The following is an 18,894-nucleotide window of genomic DNA, read 5'->3' as shown; positions in this document are numbered from 1 at the left end:
TTTTTTTTCGTATTGTTAAAAAATCTAGAATGATTTTAAGTTTATTTTAGTTGAGAATTTATGAATGAATTTTAAAAATTTATTAGCTAAAATATTTAGTGATACAAATTTATTATAAATAATAAACCTGGACAATACTATGTCGAAGATGGTTCAGGTAACTATTTTGGACAGACAATATCCTTCTACACCCCCTTCTTTAACCACTAGTTTAAACAAAAATACATGCATAAAACCACTTTAAGAACTAAGAAACAAAATATAATGTACTAAAAATTACAACATATGCTTCTAATACAAAAGAACTTTGAGCTGGAAAAATTAGCATCAATCATTATCATCATCATCATCATCAAAAAGGAGGCAATTTACATACAAAACCAGTGAATAAAACCCCTATGCATCTCATCTCATCTCATCTCATCTCATCTCATCTCATCCAAAAAGGAAGAAAAAAAAGGTTATATTTTTCACAAAGAATTGAAGCTACAACTACATTGTTAATCAACAGTAAGCTATCACCTTAGCTACCTCAAAAGCCTTGCTGCTGCCACTGTATGATTTGTGTGTGTACCCGTCTCTTTCTCGGGTGGCGGTTTAACATACTTCCCGATCACTTTCTGGTGTGTCCGGTTCTTGATTCTCTGAATCTTGGCTCGGGTTTTCAGTTTCTTGTTTTCTTTCTCTTTTCTCGATCGGATCCTTTCTTTTTCATACACACCTTGCCAGAAAACCTCACCGGTTGCAGGCCATAACCACCGCCTTCCAGGGTGGTCCGAATCGGCTTCCTCAGCAAGATCTTCATCCATGGCCTTGAGGGTGTTGTAATCAAACCATTTGACCCACATTTTTCCAGCTCGTTTCTTGAAACCGTGTTGTTCTTGCATTGCTCCCGTGTTTGGATTTATGTACACCATTCTTCTCGCATTGTGATACGCCCAAACGTTTATAACAACCTCCAGAACCCGAGAGTAGCACTTCTTGTCCTGCCAAGAAACCACAAGTGTAAGCGTAAACTTGGGCTGTCACTTTTACCCAAAACCCAACCCGATAAAACCTGTACCCAAACCCGAGAAAATACTAACCCGAACCCGAACCCAAACCGAAGTAATTCGGGTTGGTTCTTGGGTCTGACTTATGGGTTTTGGGTCAACCCGAATAAACTCTTTAATTTTAAAACCAAATAAATGTATTTTTAGGTATAATAGACTAAGCGTTAGCCACTAAAGTTATCAGACCGAATCTAGCCCTAATTGACTGTTGTCATTCCACCTATTATGGATCGACTGTTTATTGTTAATTTATGTTTTCAGTTTATGACTAATAGCAACCGTAATCGAACAACCAAATCAGGCCTGATTGAAGGCGATTATAGTTGGATTTTGTTTCACTTTTATTTTGAATTGTTTTATCAGGTTATGCTGGTTTATTATTTAGTTATTTACGTTACGAGCAAAGAAGAATATGTTGTTCAATTTTAGCATTGTAGTTTTTTTATTTTTATTTGTTTTCTAAAGTACTCAAAACCCGATTAACCCAAACACAAACCCAAAAAACCCGTGAGTGATTTGGGTTGGGTTTCGGGTCAAGATTTAACACTTTAAAACCCGAAGAACCAACCTGAAAAACCCGAAACCCAAAGAACACCCCTAGTGTAAACCATCCAATTTGGAACCTTTTTTTTCTCTTGTTTGACCGTTGTCAATAAACGACTGAAGAAAAACATACCTTGGACAGACTTAGGTAGCACAAACCACTCCGGAGATGCTCTTCATACACTTGTGCGTCTAATGCATCGACAAACATTCTGCAAACATCATTGAAATATGAATTTGTTCACTGCTTAAATCTAATGTCTTTGTATAATTCAAAACCGATCCACAAACTAACCTTGAGAACATTACAAACTCAAGGAAAGATTTTGTTGGCATGGCCCAACTATGCATGACAGACCATGTATCTCCATCTGCGGGCATCGGAGGTATAACTGTCGAGTTATTGTTTATCCCATACATTTTCTTGAAAGCTTCCGAGAATGCAAACCTTGTACCAATCATACATAAGATGAATCAAACGATAGTTAATGGATGCATGAGATTTAAAGAAAGTGATTTGTTCCTGATGTAAGTTCAAGATCCTTACTTGCAATTACCGGCATTTATCGAATCACAAAAAGACCAAAAGTCGTGTTGTGTAGGGTTTCTTGGGTCTGTATCCATACGAACCCAAAAGTAGACGGCATCACCGTGTCTCTGAGCTTCAATATCTTCTACTAAAGCAACCTCAGCCTTTCCTGATAAAGATTCCTGCTTTTTATAACAAGATTGACGTGTTTAGTATAAAAACGGTGACTTGAGAGATTGTTTAAAAAACTAACTTGCCTTCCTGGCTGTAGCTCGCCATGATGAGAACCCAATCCAAGAGTTCTTGTGTATGCGGTCAATACGGTTAGCGATGGCAAAAAAAGCTCCAAAATCACTGAGGGTGTCCCGGTAATACGGTGTGTTTAGAAGGGCAAGGCGAGAAGGTGCGTCAATGTCGTCTTTTCTTGGTCTTAGGCCCTTTGTGGACTGCGGTATCATCATATTGGTAAATGTTTAGCTTAAAAATACTAGAAAATTATTTTTTTTTACTTTATATTCATCCCTATAACACTACACTAAAGATAAGCCAACATATGACCAACAAACTGAAACCTATACAATTTGACTTAAACCATATATAAATAAATAAATAAATAAATAAACAGATAAAATAAATAAAAAATGTAACCATGCAAGAAACCTTACATCCTGCCTACAAAGTAAAGAAACAATACTTGACCAAACTTTAGAACGATTTCGACACCGAGATATTCTTTTCCATGTACTGCACTAAATTAACATATTATTTCTCTCTTTTTACACTAAAATAGCCTTAAGACTGGATTTTTACATAAAATGATTTTAAAATAGGCAAGAGGAAACATAACCACGCAAGAAAAACACAAATCTAGATGCAAAGTCCAATAGTTTTTATAAATGAGTAATGAAAATAGAGTGACTTACAAGTCCAATACCACGATATAATGATTTTTGGTGCAGAAAAGGCCAAGATCCTTGACCAAAGTATGGTTCATAGATGCATAATGGTTGACCCGTCCTTTCGAGTTCTCCCTCATCCCTCTCATGCAAATCATTCTTACTTCTGTCGGCTTTCTTTGAATTTTTGTATACTTCCTCCCATGTTCCCTTTGATTGCTCACTTCTATCCCTCAGCTGCAAACCAATGTCATCAGTTCTTTGTAAATATATGAGTAAGCAAGTAAATAGTTTCACATAAAAATTACCAAGATAGCAATTTTGCAACTTTAATGGTGACAGGAAAAAAAACCATGGATAAAAAATAACTCTTTTTTTTTCATTACCTCATCATCTTCTCTTGCCTTTCTAGCTTTCATGATCTGATTTCTTTTTTCTTCTTCCCATAAACTGTAAACAAATGTATCATTGGCTGGAATAGCACCCGAACTCTGTTCTTTTAGAGTACGATTCCATTGACTTTCATCCTGATCTAAGAAATGGTGAATCTTCAAAGTTCTATTAACATATCCATGATCTGCAATAGCCTCAAAAAGATGCCATTGCCATTCTGTTTTGGTATCCGAAGGAATTTCCGATATTGACCTCGGAGATGCGACTTCAGAAGGAAGTTTCATGATGTTTTCTATCAATGAAGCATACCCTTCAACAGATTCCAAAACCATCATGTTTTTAGCAGTATTTTTACCCGTTAATGCAATATTACGAGCCAGAGACGATAGTTTTCCTTCAGACACCACTTGCAGCAGTACCCGTGTCAAATCCTTAATATTCTCTTTTGGAAAAAGATAGCCATCTATCCCATCATTGACCTGAAACGTGTTATCAAATTATTAGTTTTCAGAAATAGAAGTATGACAATGGAAGTCAAAGGATGAAAGATTGTAGCTTTTACATGTTTCTTGATAATTGATAGCTCAGGAGCAACTATTGGTTTCTCAAGACACATTGCCTTTATCAGAATGTCTGGGAAAGATTGTTCTTCTAGGAATGACCCGTATATTACAATATCCGCTATGTCTAGAACACTAGTATCTTCATTAATGGCAACATGCTTCACAGTTCCCCTAGGGTAATTAAGGTTTGAGGCAATTTCCTACAAGAATAAACATTAACATCAAATTGGTTAAATAAAGAATATGTAAAAACCACCCAAGTAACTTTAACTTTAAAAATATGAGGGACTAAGAAAACAAGTAGAAAAAAAAAGTAAACATTTTTACCTCCATGGCTGAACTGTAATTACTTGTTAAATCTTGACTGAAAACTATAATCTTGATACGAGGAGTTGAGGAATCACCAACAGGAAACTTGGCCAAAAGTGGCAATAAAGCCTTTAAAACAAGAGCATGCTCCAGCCATATTCCTTTATACAGAAACTCACTACCCACTATACCGACAACAAAATCATCAATTCCTATATTCATATTTACACGCGCATTTTCGTCATGAATGACCGTTGGGTTATCTACTTTGCATGTTACAGGAGTTCCAGGTACCACAAAATAGTTTCCAGCATCAAATGAAGCATAAAACATCTGAAAATGAGTAAGATAAAAAAAATTTATATATAAGATACGAAGCCATATGACAAAACCATTAAAGAGATTAACGTATACATACCGGTAGGGCATAATTTGGGAAGACAACAACTTTAGACCGATTAAAAATTGCTTTCCAATCATCAATAAACTCAGCCTGGCCATTAGAGATGTATCTTGCAGCACGTATGGCGAGTGTTTTTTCATGGACAGTCCATATAAGAGGTACGGATTTAAACGGCTCCTGCAAAAGGCTGTAACAACTAAATTCAGGGTCTTGTAAGAAATAAAACTGTCTTGTAAAAAATGAACACAAATATGTCCACATACAATGAAATGACATCCTTTGCTGCAAGAGAGTTCACGAGTACTCCATCATAGCTACAAGATTATACAAAATTGTTAAAAACACAAAGTTGATCATTATCTTGTGGTACAATCATTTATATATAACAGAAAAATCTATGGAGTTCATATTGGCGATATAACGGTGGGATATCGGTCCCAAGCAAAATATCGGTTCAAATACCGGTCAGAATATCAGTACGGACATTATTGGCGATATGACCGATATTTGACTGATATTTCGGATGCCTTGGTTGATATTTGACTGATAGTTCACGGCTTACGATTAGATTATGTTTCAAATATTGACAATTTTTATATTACTATTAATATTATATATGTTTACATGTTTATACATGCATAAATATAAATTCTGCATGATTTTAAAATTACCGACATCCCACCGCAATAATTGATATCTCAAATATCGATCCTCGACAGATATTCGATTCTTTTACCGCACTAGTCGCACAGTGAAAAATTATGTATGTATAATGAAACAAGAGTTTGGTTCGGTTTGGTCCAATTCAAAATATTTGGGACCAATCACGGGTGGTTCAGTTAGTTTTTCAGACCAAACCCGTACTACTTATACAAAACTTCATGAACTAAGATAATACAGTATAGAGAGAAAATAAACATACTTTAACCAGTCGATCATAATGCCTGATTTATCACTAGCGTCAATAATATGGACCGGAACTCCACTAGTTCTCCAAATATGGTGAACAGGCCCGTCTTCGAGTGAGTAAACCTGCACAAGAAGTTAACCACGTGGATGTGTAAATTAGCTTTTTAACCACTCCTTTTTAACAACACTAGTACTACACTCAAAAGGCAGTCGATTTCCTCACAAGATTAACACATGAATACAAATAACTGAAGAAGTTATATAAGTTTTTAACCTATATGCAAGTTAATTATCTTGATTATATAATTCTGATTCTTCAAATCATTATAATCACTCTGAAAATGCACATCCAAACACGGGAAATAATAAGACACCGACCTTTGTAATCTCATACAAGCATAAGCTAAAAAACAAGTTTGATGAAAAATTTATATACAAACTCGGCTCAATCAATGGCCTCAACCAGTAATAATATTATAAAAGTAAATACCTCAAGTTGATATCCAATTTCCCTTAAAGCAGCTGCAAGAGTGAGCATCAATATCTGGTGTGGGTCAACCAGCATATCTGCAAAAACCTGCAAATGGAACCCTATAATAAAACTCAAACGCACAAACAATATCATTAATTATTATCATTAGTACTCACTCACCAAAGCAAGGTTAGGCATTCTATTCCCAAACCTAGTGAGTGTTAATTTTGAGCCAGCAAAAGAAACATTAATATTATTTTTTTCTTCAGTGAGGAATTTGATCAAACAGTTGGTGGGCACATCCTGACCAAAATCCAAAGCAGCAATTTGTTGTTGAATATCGAAATGATGATCTTGTATGAAGAAATCGTCATCGGAGAGAGGCAGAAAGAGCTGAAACAAGAACATGAAGAAGATGAATACAGCCAAAACAGACACCCATTGCAAGTAATCAATCTTCTTTAGAATGCTCAATCTTTTCTCAAATACGGGTAAGGGTTTTAAACAACCACCCATTTAATTCCCAGATCACAAGTAACTAACTTTTTCTATTCTAATTGCCTTCCAATCACCAGATCTTGATTATTATTATTATTACTGCTTCAGATTTGAGGTCAACTCGTCTTCTTCTCTTCTCATCACTTATTATTATTATTATTATTCCGTGGGTGATTATCAAGTAAATATTATTATGCAGATTGAATGAATGTAATGATTTTATATTATTTTATGGCTGTTTGTAAAACTTTTTTTTTTCTTTTAATTCCAAGTGTGAATTTACTGTGTGCAGGGTCCATGTTTTTCTTTTGTCAGCCCAACATACAGATAATTGTTTAGATACTTGTAAATTGTGACCTAATGAAAAAAGACCACCTTACAGCTAGCTGGCCCAAGTTAATCTTACGAAGCCTTTAAATGTCTTAAGTATTATTTGTGAGGATTGAACCTTGTCTCCATCGAAATATTGAAAACCTCAGCTTTCTATAACTACACCATACCGAATCCATGTTAACTTCAGTGTTTCTAAAAGTTATTTAATTTATGTATATATTTGCTAAGTTTTATTATACTTTTAATAAATATGTTGAAGATATAGTTTTAAGTTATTTAATTAAAACTTTTTATTTTTCTTGCACGTAATTAGATTAATAACAATTGACAAATCTGCTTTAGTTCAATTGATATTGGAGGGTAATTGAAAATTCGAGCTAGAAACTGCAATGCCTCAACTCTCAAGTTTTAATCTGATCACAATTGGTTTGACCATAATAAGCCCGGGCGGCCGGTTTTCCCGAAACATAAAATAGTGAGTGGGCTTGGACTACCCAACACTGTCCGTGAACGCAGACGTATTGAGTGCCTTTTGCCATTGTATTATCCGGCCTCCGTTTTATACTTTATACATACACAAGAGTTTGAATAAATCATGTTATAATATACTTAAAGCTTAAAATAAAACGTAGATGCAAGCGCAAGAATCCTATTGGTCCATGTAGTAGTCTTAGGTGTGCCATTTCAACAATTTTTATTTTCTTAAATATGTTATTTTTTATCATAAGAAATACAAATATGCTTATATTATTTTAGGCATTAATTATATATATAACAAACAAGAACTTTGGCGACGTTGGAACATTATTGGTCCATTTGACAGCATCTAATTGGACCATATAATTTATAGTGTTTTTTTTGTTTTTTTTAATTAAACGATTGTTCGTGTCGTCTCAACATCCGGGATCGACAACGCTCGGATTTTACCGACTCAAAGCCGCAACACAAGGGACAATTAAGCTGGGGTTTTACCAAAGACCGGATTTTGCCAACATTTTTGTTTTGATTCCGGTATTGTGATGAACGTAATTGAAACCGACCGAATTCACATCGACTCACTGCCACAATGCTCGAGTTGTACCAGCTTCCCGGTTTTACCGACTCACCGCCCCAACGTTAGGCACCAACAACGTTTGGGTTTTTTTCGGGTTTTACCGACCGAATAAACATCGTTTTAAATATTTTATTTGTTTATAAGTTAATTTGAAGAACTTATTTCATAGATTTTAATGCTTAGGTTTACCCACTGTGCCTATACTATAACGAACATAATTGATATTAGCTGAATTCGCGTTGACTAGTTGCAATAATGCGACCGGTACATAAGCATATCCGACCTGGCCCGGCGTGTAGAAAAACTAGTTTTTTAAAAGTTACATGAGTGGTGTTGATATTATATTGCGGTTTATTCTTTTTATCGTATATACGTTGTCGATACTATTTTGGCCGTTTACCTTTTTTTATATATTAAATTATACGAGTGCCGGTATTATTTTAGGTGTTTATTCTTTTATGATTAGCTATGCGGGTGTTGATACTATTTTAGTCGCTTATTGACTTACTCTTTTGGTTTAGTGTTTGTGTCAATATTATACTGTAATGAACTTAACTAATACCAACCAAATTTTCGTCAATTTTCCGACGCAATGCTCATGGTTTATAACTAGTTTGTTTTGTTCACGTTGGTCTGTTCATCTCCATTTTAGAGCCCATTTTGTGGGTTTTGTATTTCCCCTTTATTTCCGGGCTTAATAGAAAGCTTTACATTAGTTAATGTGCTTTAATTTTTCTATTGAGTATGGTTATAAATATAAAGAGAATCTTAATTAATAAGTTTGAAAATGACAATTATTTCAAAGAAATATGTTGGATCAAAGGTAGTTATTCAAAAATAAGAAGAAAAAAAGCTACATGTAAGAGCAACTAAATATGATACCACTATAATTTCTCTTCGTTTGTAATTGGGAAAAATTTAACATGTTACATGACTTGCAGTGTTTGCGCTCACGTCGCATTGCACAAGCACTCTTCTAGTTGCATTAAAAGGACATCCAGATGTAGAGAATAGGTTTAACTTGAGCATTCTATTTTACAGTAGTTTTTAAATGAATGTTTTTGGTCTTCGGCTGTTGCATAAAAGGCCAGGTCAACTTATGATTATAATGAAAAAGTCCCCTAAGCGGCATAATTGGTTCGATACAAACGCAGTTTTTGTTGCGTCGATGACGTTATATGATGATCTAATATGAATAAGATGCATTGTATGAATGTATGCTTGCTTTACTCTCATCAATCAGAATTCAGAATCAAAGAGGAAAGAACGGGTAAGTCCTATTTATTACACACATTTAAGTGTTTCTTACAACATATACAACTCCACGCTACAACCATACTTACCGATACTGACTACTTCTGCTGCATTCCTGATCCTACACACTGTTCAAATTATTTATATTAATACGAATCAACTTAAATGCAAACAAAATAAAATGCTGCGGGTGACTCAATTTAAACCCTTTTTGTACCTTGCATTTGGATACTATTAAGCCGATCCTTTCAATTGTTTGCTAGTCTTTTGCTTCACAAAGAAAGCCGATAACAGGCTCTTGCTGTGAGCAGGTGTGCGCCTAGGGTTATCAAATGATCGGAACGGTGTCATTGGCTTGGGACCCTCATCCAGATCCTGTCATTCCATCAATTGCATATTACCAAATGACTAAAATACCCTCTCGGTTGTGGACCAAAACAAAATCGGTGCAGAAGCTAACATTCAAATAATAATAGTTTTTGTTCATTTTGACATACCCTTTGTGTGATGCCAAGTGTCTGCATTGCTGAACTTGAAGCGGCCCCTACATTCGACAACTGAAGATGACTTGTTAATGCTCTTTTCCCCATTGTCTCTTCAAAATCTACATAGACAAGTACTTAAATTTCAGTTTCCAGTAACAAACATCTACCTAATATAGCAAATTAAGTAAACTCATGCATACTTGATGTGTGAACAGATGTAGGAGTACTACGGCGGGAAGTTTTGGAATCTTCAACGCTGCAAATGTAAAAAAACATAATAATATCTTGTTATTTACCATTTCGTTTTTTCAGGCCTTAATCTGTTTACTCAATGATATGAGAATAGAAAAAATTGCGGATTACCTCGTCAACGGCCGTGAACTCCCTTTCAAAGTAGATTTGGTTTCAGTTGCTAAATGCCAAGAAAGAGTATTTGCAGCTGGGGTACCTGGATTAAACGCAAAGTATACGTACGTATGTATTATAGGACTCAGATGCTTACAACTTTATGAACAATTCTAATGCTGGAATATCTACTGGTTTAAGAGAAAGACCTCCCTCGGTACTATGGGTTACACTATTTCAATTGGTGCGGGTTTGACTATAATGTTTGACTTTCTAATCCACCATACTTGACTTTTTAGAAAAATTAGCAATTCACCTTGTGAAAATGCTCAAAAAACAGTATAGTTTGCAGGAACAGCAAACTCTAGAGAAATAAGTAAAATATAAAAGAAGAAATAACCATCACACTAACATTATATTCAAACCGTCACGCTAACTTTTTTGGAACAAGAAGCCAACTTAGATGGTGCAAAAGCTAACTTTTTTTTTACCAATGACAAACTAACGTAATCTTTTGAACCCACTTCAACAGTCAATACCATCAATTGACTTTTAGTAACATTAATGGGCAAATAGGTAATATTAACTTAAATTTATCTTGAGAAAGACAGTGTTGCAGTTTTCATGGGTGAAGGCAGTATATGACTATATGCTACCTGAAGTAAATTGACAAGGTCGTGGTTGAAGATGGCTTTCTCTGGCATCAGCTTGAAACTGTGGACTAAAATGGACCTTTTTGTTGACAGAATCTAGCTTGAAATAAAAGGCACAGTACCAAAAGGAACATTAAGTTGTTGCATGTTGATCAATGAGCATTATTTAAGTATTCCAATATAAAGATAAGATTCTTACTGGGTAAAATATAATGCTTGTGATGACTTGGTAAAACTGCTAACAATTGTTGCTGCCTAATAGCTTCTCTATCCGTATACGTTTGGCATGTAAGAAGTTTCTTAACAACAACAAAAAAGATATAGTCATACTATGTAGGTTGGTTAACTTTCTGAACCACTGACACGATCTTGTTTTAATGCCACAGATACAGCAAAGCTTGCAAAATAAGGTGATTTTGGACAAAATATGGATAGTAAGATATTAAGATGCAAAAAAAAAGGTATTGTAACAGCAATTTTTTTTGTCCAAAATCCCCATTCTTGTAGAGTGTTTCTTCTTTTGTTAACATTTTTGTACTAAATGGTGATTACTGATTAGCTTGCAGCAAGAGACGAAAACCAATGGTTTTAGAAGTCAATAACTACATTATGGCTGTATCAAAGACCTCTTAGGAGAAAAATTAATATATCTAACCTGTTGTAAACATGTAACATGTAACTCTGTTGATGAAATTTCTAAAGTCTGTTGGTCCACAAGGTCTGTGAGTTTGTAAGCAACAGTGCCAATATGGTCAACAGCATTTACAAGGGCTCGAATGGCGTAGTCTTTCAGGTTATCAAGGACCCTGCAAAATTTATATAAATGGATGATTCTAGATTGAAACTTTGCAAAAAGAGGAAACATGTTCATTCGACATCCTAAAAGAATTACTCTAATAAATAATAATAGTTTGTTTACCATGAAAAGTTAAATATGATAGTTTGAAAAGTAAATTACTCATACAATTGACCCTGAGGCTAAGCTCTCAATTTGATAGGTAATCAGTGAGATGATTCTTACATCTGTTTTTGTTCACTGTGCAGATAAGATTTTTCACAATATTCTGCCGCCGAATAAAGCTGAGGCCTTAAGTTTTTGAGTTCCTAAAACATGATAAAACAACTAAAGTCGATTAGCAATACCAAAAATAGCTATTACTCCAGCATCACAAAGCGACCTCCAACAATCGCCAGTAAGAGGCTTAAAACACATCTCTCTATATTTGGTAAACTAACAAGTTGGGTATGTTATGACACATTGGTCAAGTAGCAATACACGAAGATATAACTCAGCACTAACAGCAAACTTCAAGAGAAAAGCCATTGAGATTAACAATGTCAATCTGACACCAACAAACCTTAAGTAAGACTCATCATATCCCAAAACAAACGGCATTGCATATACAATCAGTATGCATTTAGAGAGAAAAATAAATAATGTAGTGGATACTTTTTGCATTGTCCTGTGCACTATTTTCCTCATTTCTTTTCTCTCCAGATTTCAATTTCAAGTCCATTCACCTCTTCTTAAGGGACAAACAACCACGTTTTCACCACAAAAATCGGTTTCAACCAAAGTGATAGAAACTGGAAAGAAATAAGTTTATTTTATTTAATGATCTTATTGCACAAACAATGTTTTGTTTACTCACTTATAACATATAGTCTATGAACTAAACAAACAGCAAACATTTTCCACTTCTACATTTGTTTTCATACACATAAAGCATGTAGTTTTTTTAGTATTAATTAGCTTACAATTAAATTTGTGAGAGATTATACTATAGATATATTTGGTTCTATGATGCTTGACGGCTTAAAGTGTGATGAAAATCCCTGGTGAAAATGTTAAATTACCCAAACTACCAAAACAGTACAAGCTAGTCACAAGTTTAAACCAAACCCTATCCTATAACTAAATGATAGCCTTGTGTGCCCTGATGTTAGTACTTGTTAACAAAAAAAGGAATGGTCGGTGTCAACAGTTCGGTCTGGCTACGAAGTTTGTGTTGGTGTTTTTGTTAACATTCATATTCATATATTGATTTACGTATAAATAAATCACACAATATACTTATATATGTGTGTTTTATAGTTAATATTTTTACTTAAATCTATACGACAAGAATAGAAAAGTCATTAAAAATATTAAAATTAAAAACCTTTAATAAACAAACGTTAATGAACATAAAAGAATGTAAACGAACACATTATCGAACAAAATTCGACAAACATGGCCTCTGCTCGTGTTCGTTCATTTAGTTAATCGAACGAAATTCCTTGTTCATGTTAGTTCAATTTTAAATGAACATAAACAAACTTCCTGATGAACAGTTCACGAACAGTACAGTTCGTTAGCTTCGTTTACAGCCCCAGGCATCACATGAACATGTTAAATGTTTATTAACACAAACCACCAGTATCATGAGAGCCATTCACAAGTTTTGAACCAAATTCACGTCTGCAACTGATTAAACTCCGACTTAGTTAGGGTTTTAATATTACAATATATTCGCATCACACTTAAGCTACTAATAAGAAAGAAACCTACTAGTGTAGTGGTAAGTCATATTCACAGAACATAATCCAAGATCAATATGTAAATATCAATGAATATAACAAACCCTGTCCAATAATAACTAACTCCATACAAATCGACCTGATTACCCTTTGTGTGCCCTGATGTTAGTACTTGTTCATCACAAGTATGTGTTGGTATGTTATTAACATTTATATTCATATGTTAATTTACATACAAATTAATCACATAATATATTTGTGTTATAGTAAATGTATATGAGAAGATTAGAAAAGTGAATGAAGAAACATTAACAAACACATGGCCTCTGTTGGTGTTAGTTGATTTATTATTTATTAAGCGTACGAACATAAACAAACTTGTCTCCAAACAGTTTAGGCGTGAAAATGAATATGTTAAATGCTTAATATTTAATAATACAGCCAAAGCAGCAGTAGCGTAGGAGGCATTCAATTTAGAAGCAAATTGAAGGCTACAACTGACTTAATTACTCACTCACATGATCAGAGCTTTAGTAACTACTACAACTGACTGACTGACTGACTGAGCATTGCTTGCTTATGTTGGTGTTGGTTGATTTATTAAAGGAACCTAAACTCCTTCCGTGCGTGTATATATTAATTATGGCTTAATTTTAACAGAAACACCTACTAGTCGTCCAATTCATACTACACAATAATAATAATAATAATGAATTGAATACCTGTAGAGCTTTAACAAATCCAATGCTCCCTAGCGTAGCGTAGTAGGTGATCGTAAAATGTAAACGGAGGTGAAGTAAGTGTGTGTGTGTGTTGGTTGTCTTCGTATTTATTGTATTGAGTGGTAGTTGGGAGTTAGAGGAGAAAACGCGAGTCCTCTTTCCAATTACGCGAGAACAGAGACTTAAGCGATTTGGTGTATAACAAAGTGCATTTAAGCGATTTGGTATATAACATATGATGCTTTGAAAGTATCTTCTAGAAAAAGCGATACGTGAAAGTAATGTTTATAAGTTACGCAAAAACATCATCTATTATACATATAAACTAGGGGGGAATCCTGACCCAAATCTATTCATTTGGGTCAGTTTGGGTTATTTTAAAAACCTTATGGGTTACGTAATTTAATTAAATGGGTCAGAATGGGTTATTTATAAAAATAGAGATTATTAAACCGGGTCAAATTGGGTTGATGTTATTAAAAAAAATGGGTTGCTAGGGTTACCTACTCATCTGCTCACTAAAACCCACGGGTCAACTACTTCTTCCAGACACCACCTCTCTATAGCCGGCAGTTGGTTTCATTTCATACGAGCGACAACCAATCCGTCACCACCACCGACGTTTGCCGCCGTGAGCTACAATTCATCACAACCACCACCGACGTTCGCCATCGTGAACTACAATTCACCTTCATCTCTGGGTAATCAATTTTGATTGATTTATGTATATGTTTCAAAATTAAGTTTCGATTTGGCGTTCATATCATCGGCTCATATATGGTTATTAATTTCAAATGGCGAGTGTAGACGTTTGTTTGAAGTATTGGTTATGTAACTTGTTGAAACGGGCAAAAACAAGTTGAGCTACTGGTTTTTATTGCTGAACTGCTTCAAAACTAGTCAAAACGAGCTGTTAGGTGCTGAAACGAAGTGAAAAATAGCTTAAACAAGTTGTTAAGTGCTGAAACGAACTGAAAAACCGCTTAAACGAGCTGTTAAGCGCTGAAACGAACTAAAAAAACCGCTTAAACGAGCTTTTAAGCGCGGAAACGACCTGAAAAATTGCTTAAACGAGCTGTTAGGCGCTAAAACGAACTGCAAAATCGCTTAAACGAGCTGTTAGGCGCTGAAATGAACTGCAAAATCGCTTAAACGAGCTGTTAAGTGTTGAAACAAACTGAAAAAATCGATTAAATGAGCTTTTGTTGTTTAAATGAGCTGTAACGTTTTGAAAACGCGCTGATTCGTTGGTCCAAAAAAAAACTGACCCGAAATTCGTTTTGACCCGTTCTGACCAGAATCTGTTGACCCTAACCCGTTCCGACACGAACCAAAACAACCATTTTTTTAAGTGACTCGTTTCGACCCTAACCCGTTTCAACCCTAACCCATTCCGACCCATGACCCGTTTCGACCCAACCCAACCCAACCCAGTTGCCACCTCTAATATCAACGAAAGCTCAAAAATCATACGTGTCGTGATGCGGTTGCTTCCCTCTTTTATGGAAGCCACCATATTGCTTGATTTTTAAAAAGAGGTTTCTCATGAATTTGACCCGAATTCACGGGTATGAGTCTTACCAAACCCAGTGTAACACCCCGACCAAAGGTGGCGGAACGTGCCGGGGTGCAACCGATTGCCCCAAAACACAAGATACTATTTAAAGTGACAATATTTATTTAACTCATTTTATTTCAACAAATCAATAAACGACACATCTAGTCTACACAAACAAGTTGAATACAATTAGCAATTATATTGTTCGTTTCACTAATATCCTAATAGTCTTGGTAACGTTTTCGTCAAGTCCTCGAGTCAATAAAAGTCAAACCTGTAACATTTCATAAAATAAAGTTTATCAACACAAAGGTTAGTGAGCAATTCATAAGTTTGAGCATATAAGTATATAGTAATAAAAGGCCACAAAACTTGTATACAAAACAATAAATAATAGCAACAATTTAGATATGCAAAAGATAAATAGTTCGGACCCTTTCAAAATGGTAACAACCAAGTATACTCGGATCATAGTGTCAATGAGGCTACCCTCCTCATGCTAAAATAGTTATCGTTAATAAGAATACATTAACGACACCCTCCATAAGAGAATAACAAATGGACTCGGGATTTCGATCCGGATCGCGATACCGTCTATAAGGGGATGCCAAATAGATCGGATTTTGTGAGGCCAACCTGCCTTAGCATTCAAAGTTTAGCATTCAAGTGTGGCTACCCGCCTAAGCAATAAACATTTAAGCATGTAAGCATATAGCACCAAATCGAGCATTTATTTAAGTAAAGTATGCAATCACGTTTGTGGGTTTAAAGATTCAAGTAAATAAAGCATTTAGTTTGATAAGTATGAAATGTCACCCCAAAACGGAAGATGGAAAAATGGGTATGAAATTACTCACCTCGATTGACGAATCGGGAAATAATAAATGATCGACAATTAGAAAGCTTGTAAACGAAACGAACGAATCCGACTTGAAAGCTAATTGAAAACGAATAAGTAAAATATATTAATGAACTTAAACTTTAGTTGAAATTACATTGAAACATTGGACGAGAAGGTTCGGTTGTTAATTGGGTTACCGATTAGTTTGTTAATGATTAGGGACTCGTACTTAATTAATAATTTAAAATAAAATAATATTATTTTATTTGGGCTTTTAAATACCTAAACAAATATTATATAGAAACAAGACGGGTTTAAATCAAGAGTTCGGTTTTTATGAAAATGAATTTATAATGAAGCTTATAATAATATTATTTATGACGATGTTAATAATGATAATGATAATTTTAAAAAGAAATGTTTCATATATATATATATAGGGTGAGTATCATTTAAGAACTAGTAAATTTGATGAGAACTTTGAGAACTAATCTCAACCATTGGATGATTTGATCAATGACTAAAAATTATAATAGCATTTTTGTAAATATGTACAAAATAATGGATATTAGTTAAAACATTAAGGGTATTATCGGAAGTAAGACATATGTTTAACCAACTACCTGTGCCTCTCTCAATCTCCTTAAAATATGGGAATCTCCATTTTTCTCTCAACCACAAATCTCATCGAAAATGTGTTAACGTACTCACGTTTATAGTTTTTTTTAAATCACATATAGCCTTCAACTTATATACAGAACTTTAGTTTATAGTGGTGCTACTGTCTTGACCAAATAAATTTTGACTCAATAATAAAATATTCTTGACCAAATAAATTTTGACTCATTAATAAAATATTCAATATTCAATATAATTACACGTGTAAATAATTTATTTATTCACACATTGTGTTGAATATTTACACATATGTATATACTAGACGGGTGCCCGCGCGATGCTGCGGGAAACCAAAATCCTAGTAATCATGTAACAATTACAGATGTTCAAAGTTCGTTTAAGATATTGAAAACGTTTATGTAACACCCTTGGCAAACACAACATTGTCCCACTCTTAGGCTATTCCACATCGGCCGTGGAAAAGAGAGATCCTTGGTTCATAAGTAAATGTTCTGTCTCTTCAATCACCAACGCGTTTTGGGCAACCAAAAACAAATCCGTGAGCTCTTCGTGGGCAGAGCGGACAATATTGGTGGTACGAGAGGCTGGGATGTTACATGTGGTATCAGATCCACTCTTGTGCCGTTCGGGATGATGGGATCTGAATGTTCAAACCATAGAAAACAGTTCGATTACGGTTTATACCAAAAATAGGCCATATAAAACCGGACCGGACTGTAAACTTATTATTGAAACTCAATGCGTGAAACCAAACCATTAGTAACGATCCAGTTTAAATTTTCGACGCTTTAGTTTTCGTTTTCAATGAAAAAAAATCCAACCAACGGTTTAGCTCACTATTTAACTTAGAAACCGTTAAAACTGAATTGTGAACGCCTATATGTAACATGTTAATTTTTTTAATTGAAAAAAACTATAGCAATACCATACCCAAAATTAAAAACAATAAAATGCTCATTTTTATGGTGTAATTTTTTAAAAAATGTATTAACGTATGAAAAAGTTACGGCCGTTGGAAAATCGTTGGTGGGAAGTTGGTTACAATTAAACTAAAAAAGAATACATAGTTAAAGATGAAGGTTCAAAGTTGTAATAAATTTTAAAACATACACAAGTTAAGTAAAGATGAGGGGGCAATGTTATAACTTTTTTCATGTATATTTTCTAATGGACAAGTTTGTCCCTATCTTACATGCTATAGAAGATATACCTTAAGCTTTACAAGTTGTGAATTACTTAAAATGTATGTGTCTTAATTTGCCCATGTTTCATACATTATATATAGTATAGATTTAACTTATACTCATGTAAAAAACAATGTTACACATATGTAAAACAAAGTAAGATGCTACAAATTACATATATGTATATTAAACAAAAATATACATAATTGAAAATTTACATATATGCATTTTCCTTGATGTTATTTTTCAATCTACAAAATTAAAAGAATTACATATATGCATTTTACTAGATGAAATTATGGTGTTAAAGAATTTCGTTTTGATGAACTTCTAATGAAAATTGTATAAAATGTCACTAAATAACTTTAGTTTGTTTCAGAATGGCACACATGACAATTTAATTGAAAAAAGTCAGCGGTCATTAACTAGATTCCGGTAAAAAAAATCATATAAAATCGATTTATGAATAAAAAGGTAAGAGTTTTGAAACTAAAATAATAATAACACAAGGAGAAAATTATGGAAACTAAAAACGACTTGGTATAACTACCCTAAATGGTTACCTTTTACCAAAATACCCTTTCTATTAAAAAACAATCATTATCATCATCATCATCATCATCATCATCATCATCAAAAAGGAGGCAATTTACATACAAAACCAGTGAATAAAACCCCTATGCATCTCATCTCATCTCATCTCATCTCATCTCATTTCATCCAAAAAGGAAGAAAAAAA

At 34.2% G+C, this 18,894-nt stretch overlaps 2 protein-coding genes across 2 annotated transcripts; both read right to left on the bottom strand.

The window, feature by feature from the left end:
* Positions 1-449: 449 nt before the first annotated feature.
* On the bottom strand, positions 450-6,760 carry LOC143558526 (uncharacterized). The gene is made up of 14 exons (XM_077047352.1): positions 6,250-6,760; positions 6,088-6,174; positions 5,611-5,720; positions 4,952-5,002; positions 4,704-4,875; positions 4,304-4,618; positions 3,976-4,176; positions 3,407-3,892; positions 3,048-3,257; positions 2,382-2,570; positions 2,143-2,306; positions 1,891-2,043; positions 1,729-1,807; positions 450-986 (listed from the first exon to the last, which is right to left on the bottom strand). Exons 1-14 carry the CDS (start codon positions 6,583-6,585, stop codon positions 528-530), a joined length of 3,012 nt encoding a protein of 1,003 aa, XP_076903467.1. The 5' UTR covers positions 6,586-6,760; the 3' UTR covers positions 450-527.
* A 2,290-nt stretch (positions 6,761-9,050) lies between these two features.
* On the bottom strand, positions 9,051-13,955 carry LOC143558525 (protein ABIL1-like). Its single transcript, XM_077047351.1, has 10 exons — positions 13,934-13,955; positions 11,713-11,795; positions 11,347-11,497; positions 10,891-10,990; positions 10,695-10,787; positions 10,057-10,141; positions 9,894-9,949; positions 9,706-9,812; positions 9,426-9,583; positions 9,051-9,336 (listed from the first exon to the last, which is right to left on the bottom strand). Coding segments are annotated over exons 2-9 (735 nt in total). The 5' UTR covers positions 11,715-11,795; positions 13,934-13,955; the 3' UTR covers positions 9,051-9,336; positions 9,426-9,442.
* Positions 13,956-18,894: the final 4,939 nt, after the last annotated feature.

This window comes from Bidens hawaiensis, unplaced genomic scaffold (assembly GCF_021521415.1).
Source record: "Bidens hawaiensis isolate Kalapana, Puna unplaced genomic scaffold, B.hawaiensis_p1.1 tig00019553_1, whole genome shotgun sequence".
In the NCBI taxonomy this organism is placed as follows: Eukaryota; Viridiplantae; Streptophyta; class Magnoliopsida; order Asterales; family Asteraceae; genus Bidens; species Bidens hawaiensis.
This window is presented reverse-complemented; position numbering and strand designations above follow the sequence as displayed.

Excerpts from the sequence above, each read along its gene's own strand:
- LOC143558526 (XM_077047352.1), bottom strand. The coding sequence starts at position 6,585 with ATGGGTGGTTGTTTAAAACCCTTACCCGTATTTGAGAAAAGATTGAGC. Across the intron at positions 4,619-4,703 it reads TCCCAAATTATGCCCTACCG|ATGTTTTATGCTTCATTTGA; the intron begins GTATGTATACGT and ends ACTCATTTTCAG. Across the intron at positions 1,808-1,890 it reads GAGTTTGTAATGTTCTCAAG|AATGTTTGTCGATGCATTAG; the intron begins GTTAGTTTGTGG and ends TGATGTTTGCAG.
- LOC143558525 (XM_077047351.1), bottom strand. Across the intron at positions 10,991-11,346 it reads ATGTTACATGTTTACAACAG|AAACTTCTTACATGCCAAAC; the intron begins GTTAGATATATT and ends GTTGTTGTTAAG. Across the intron at positions 9,813-9,893 it reads TACATCTGTTCACACATCAA|ATTTTGAAGAGACAATGGGG; the intron begins GTATGCATGAGT and ends TTGTCTATGTAG.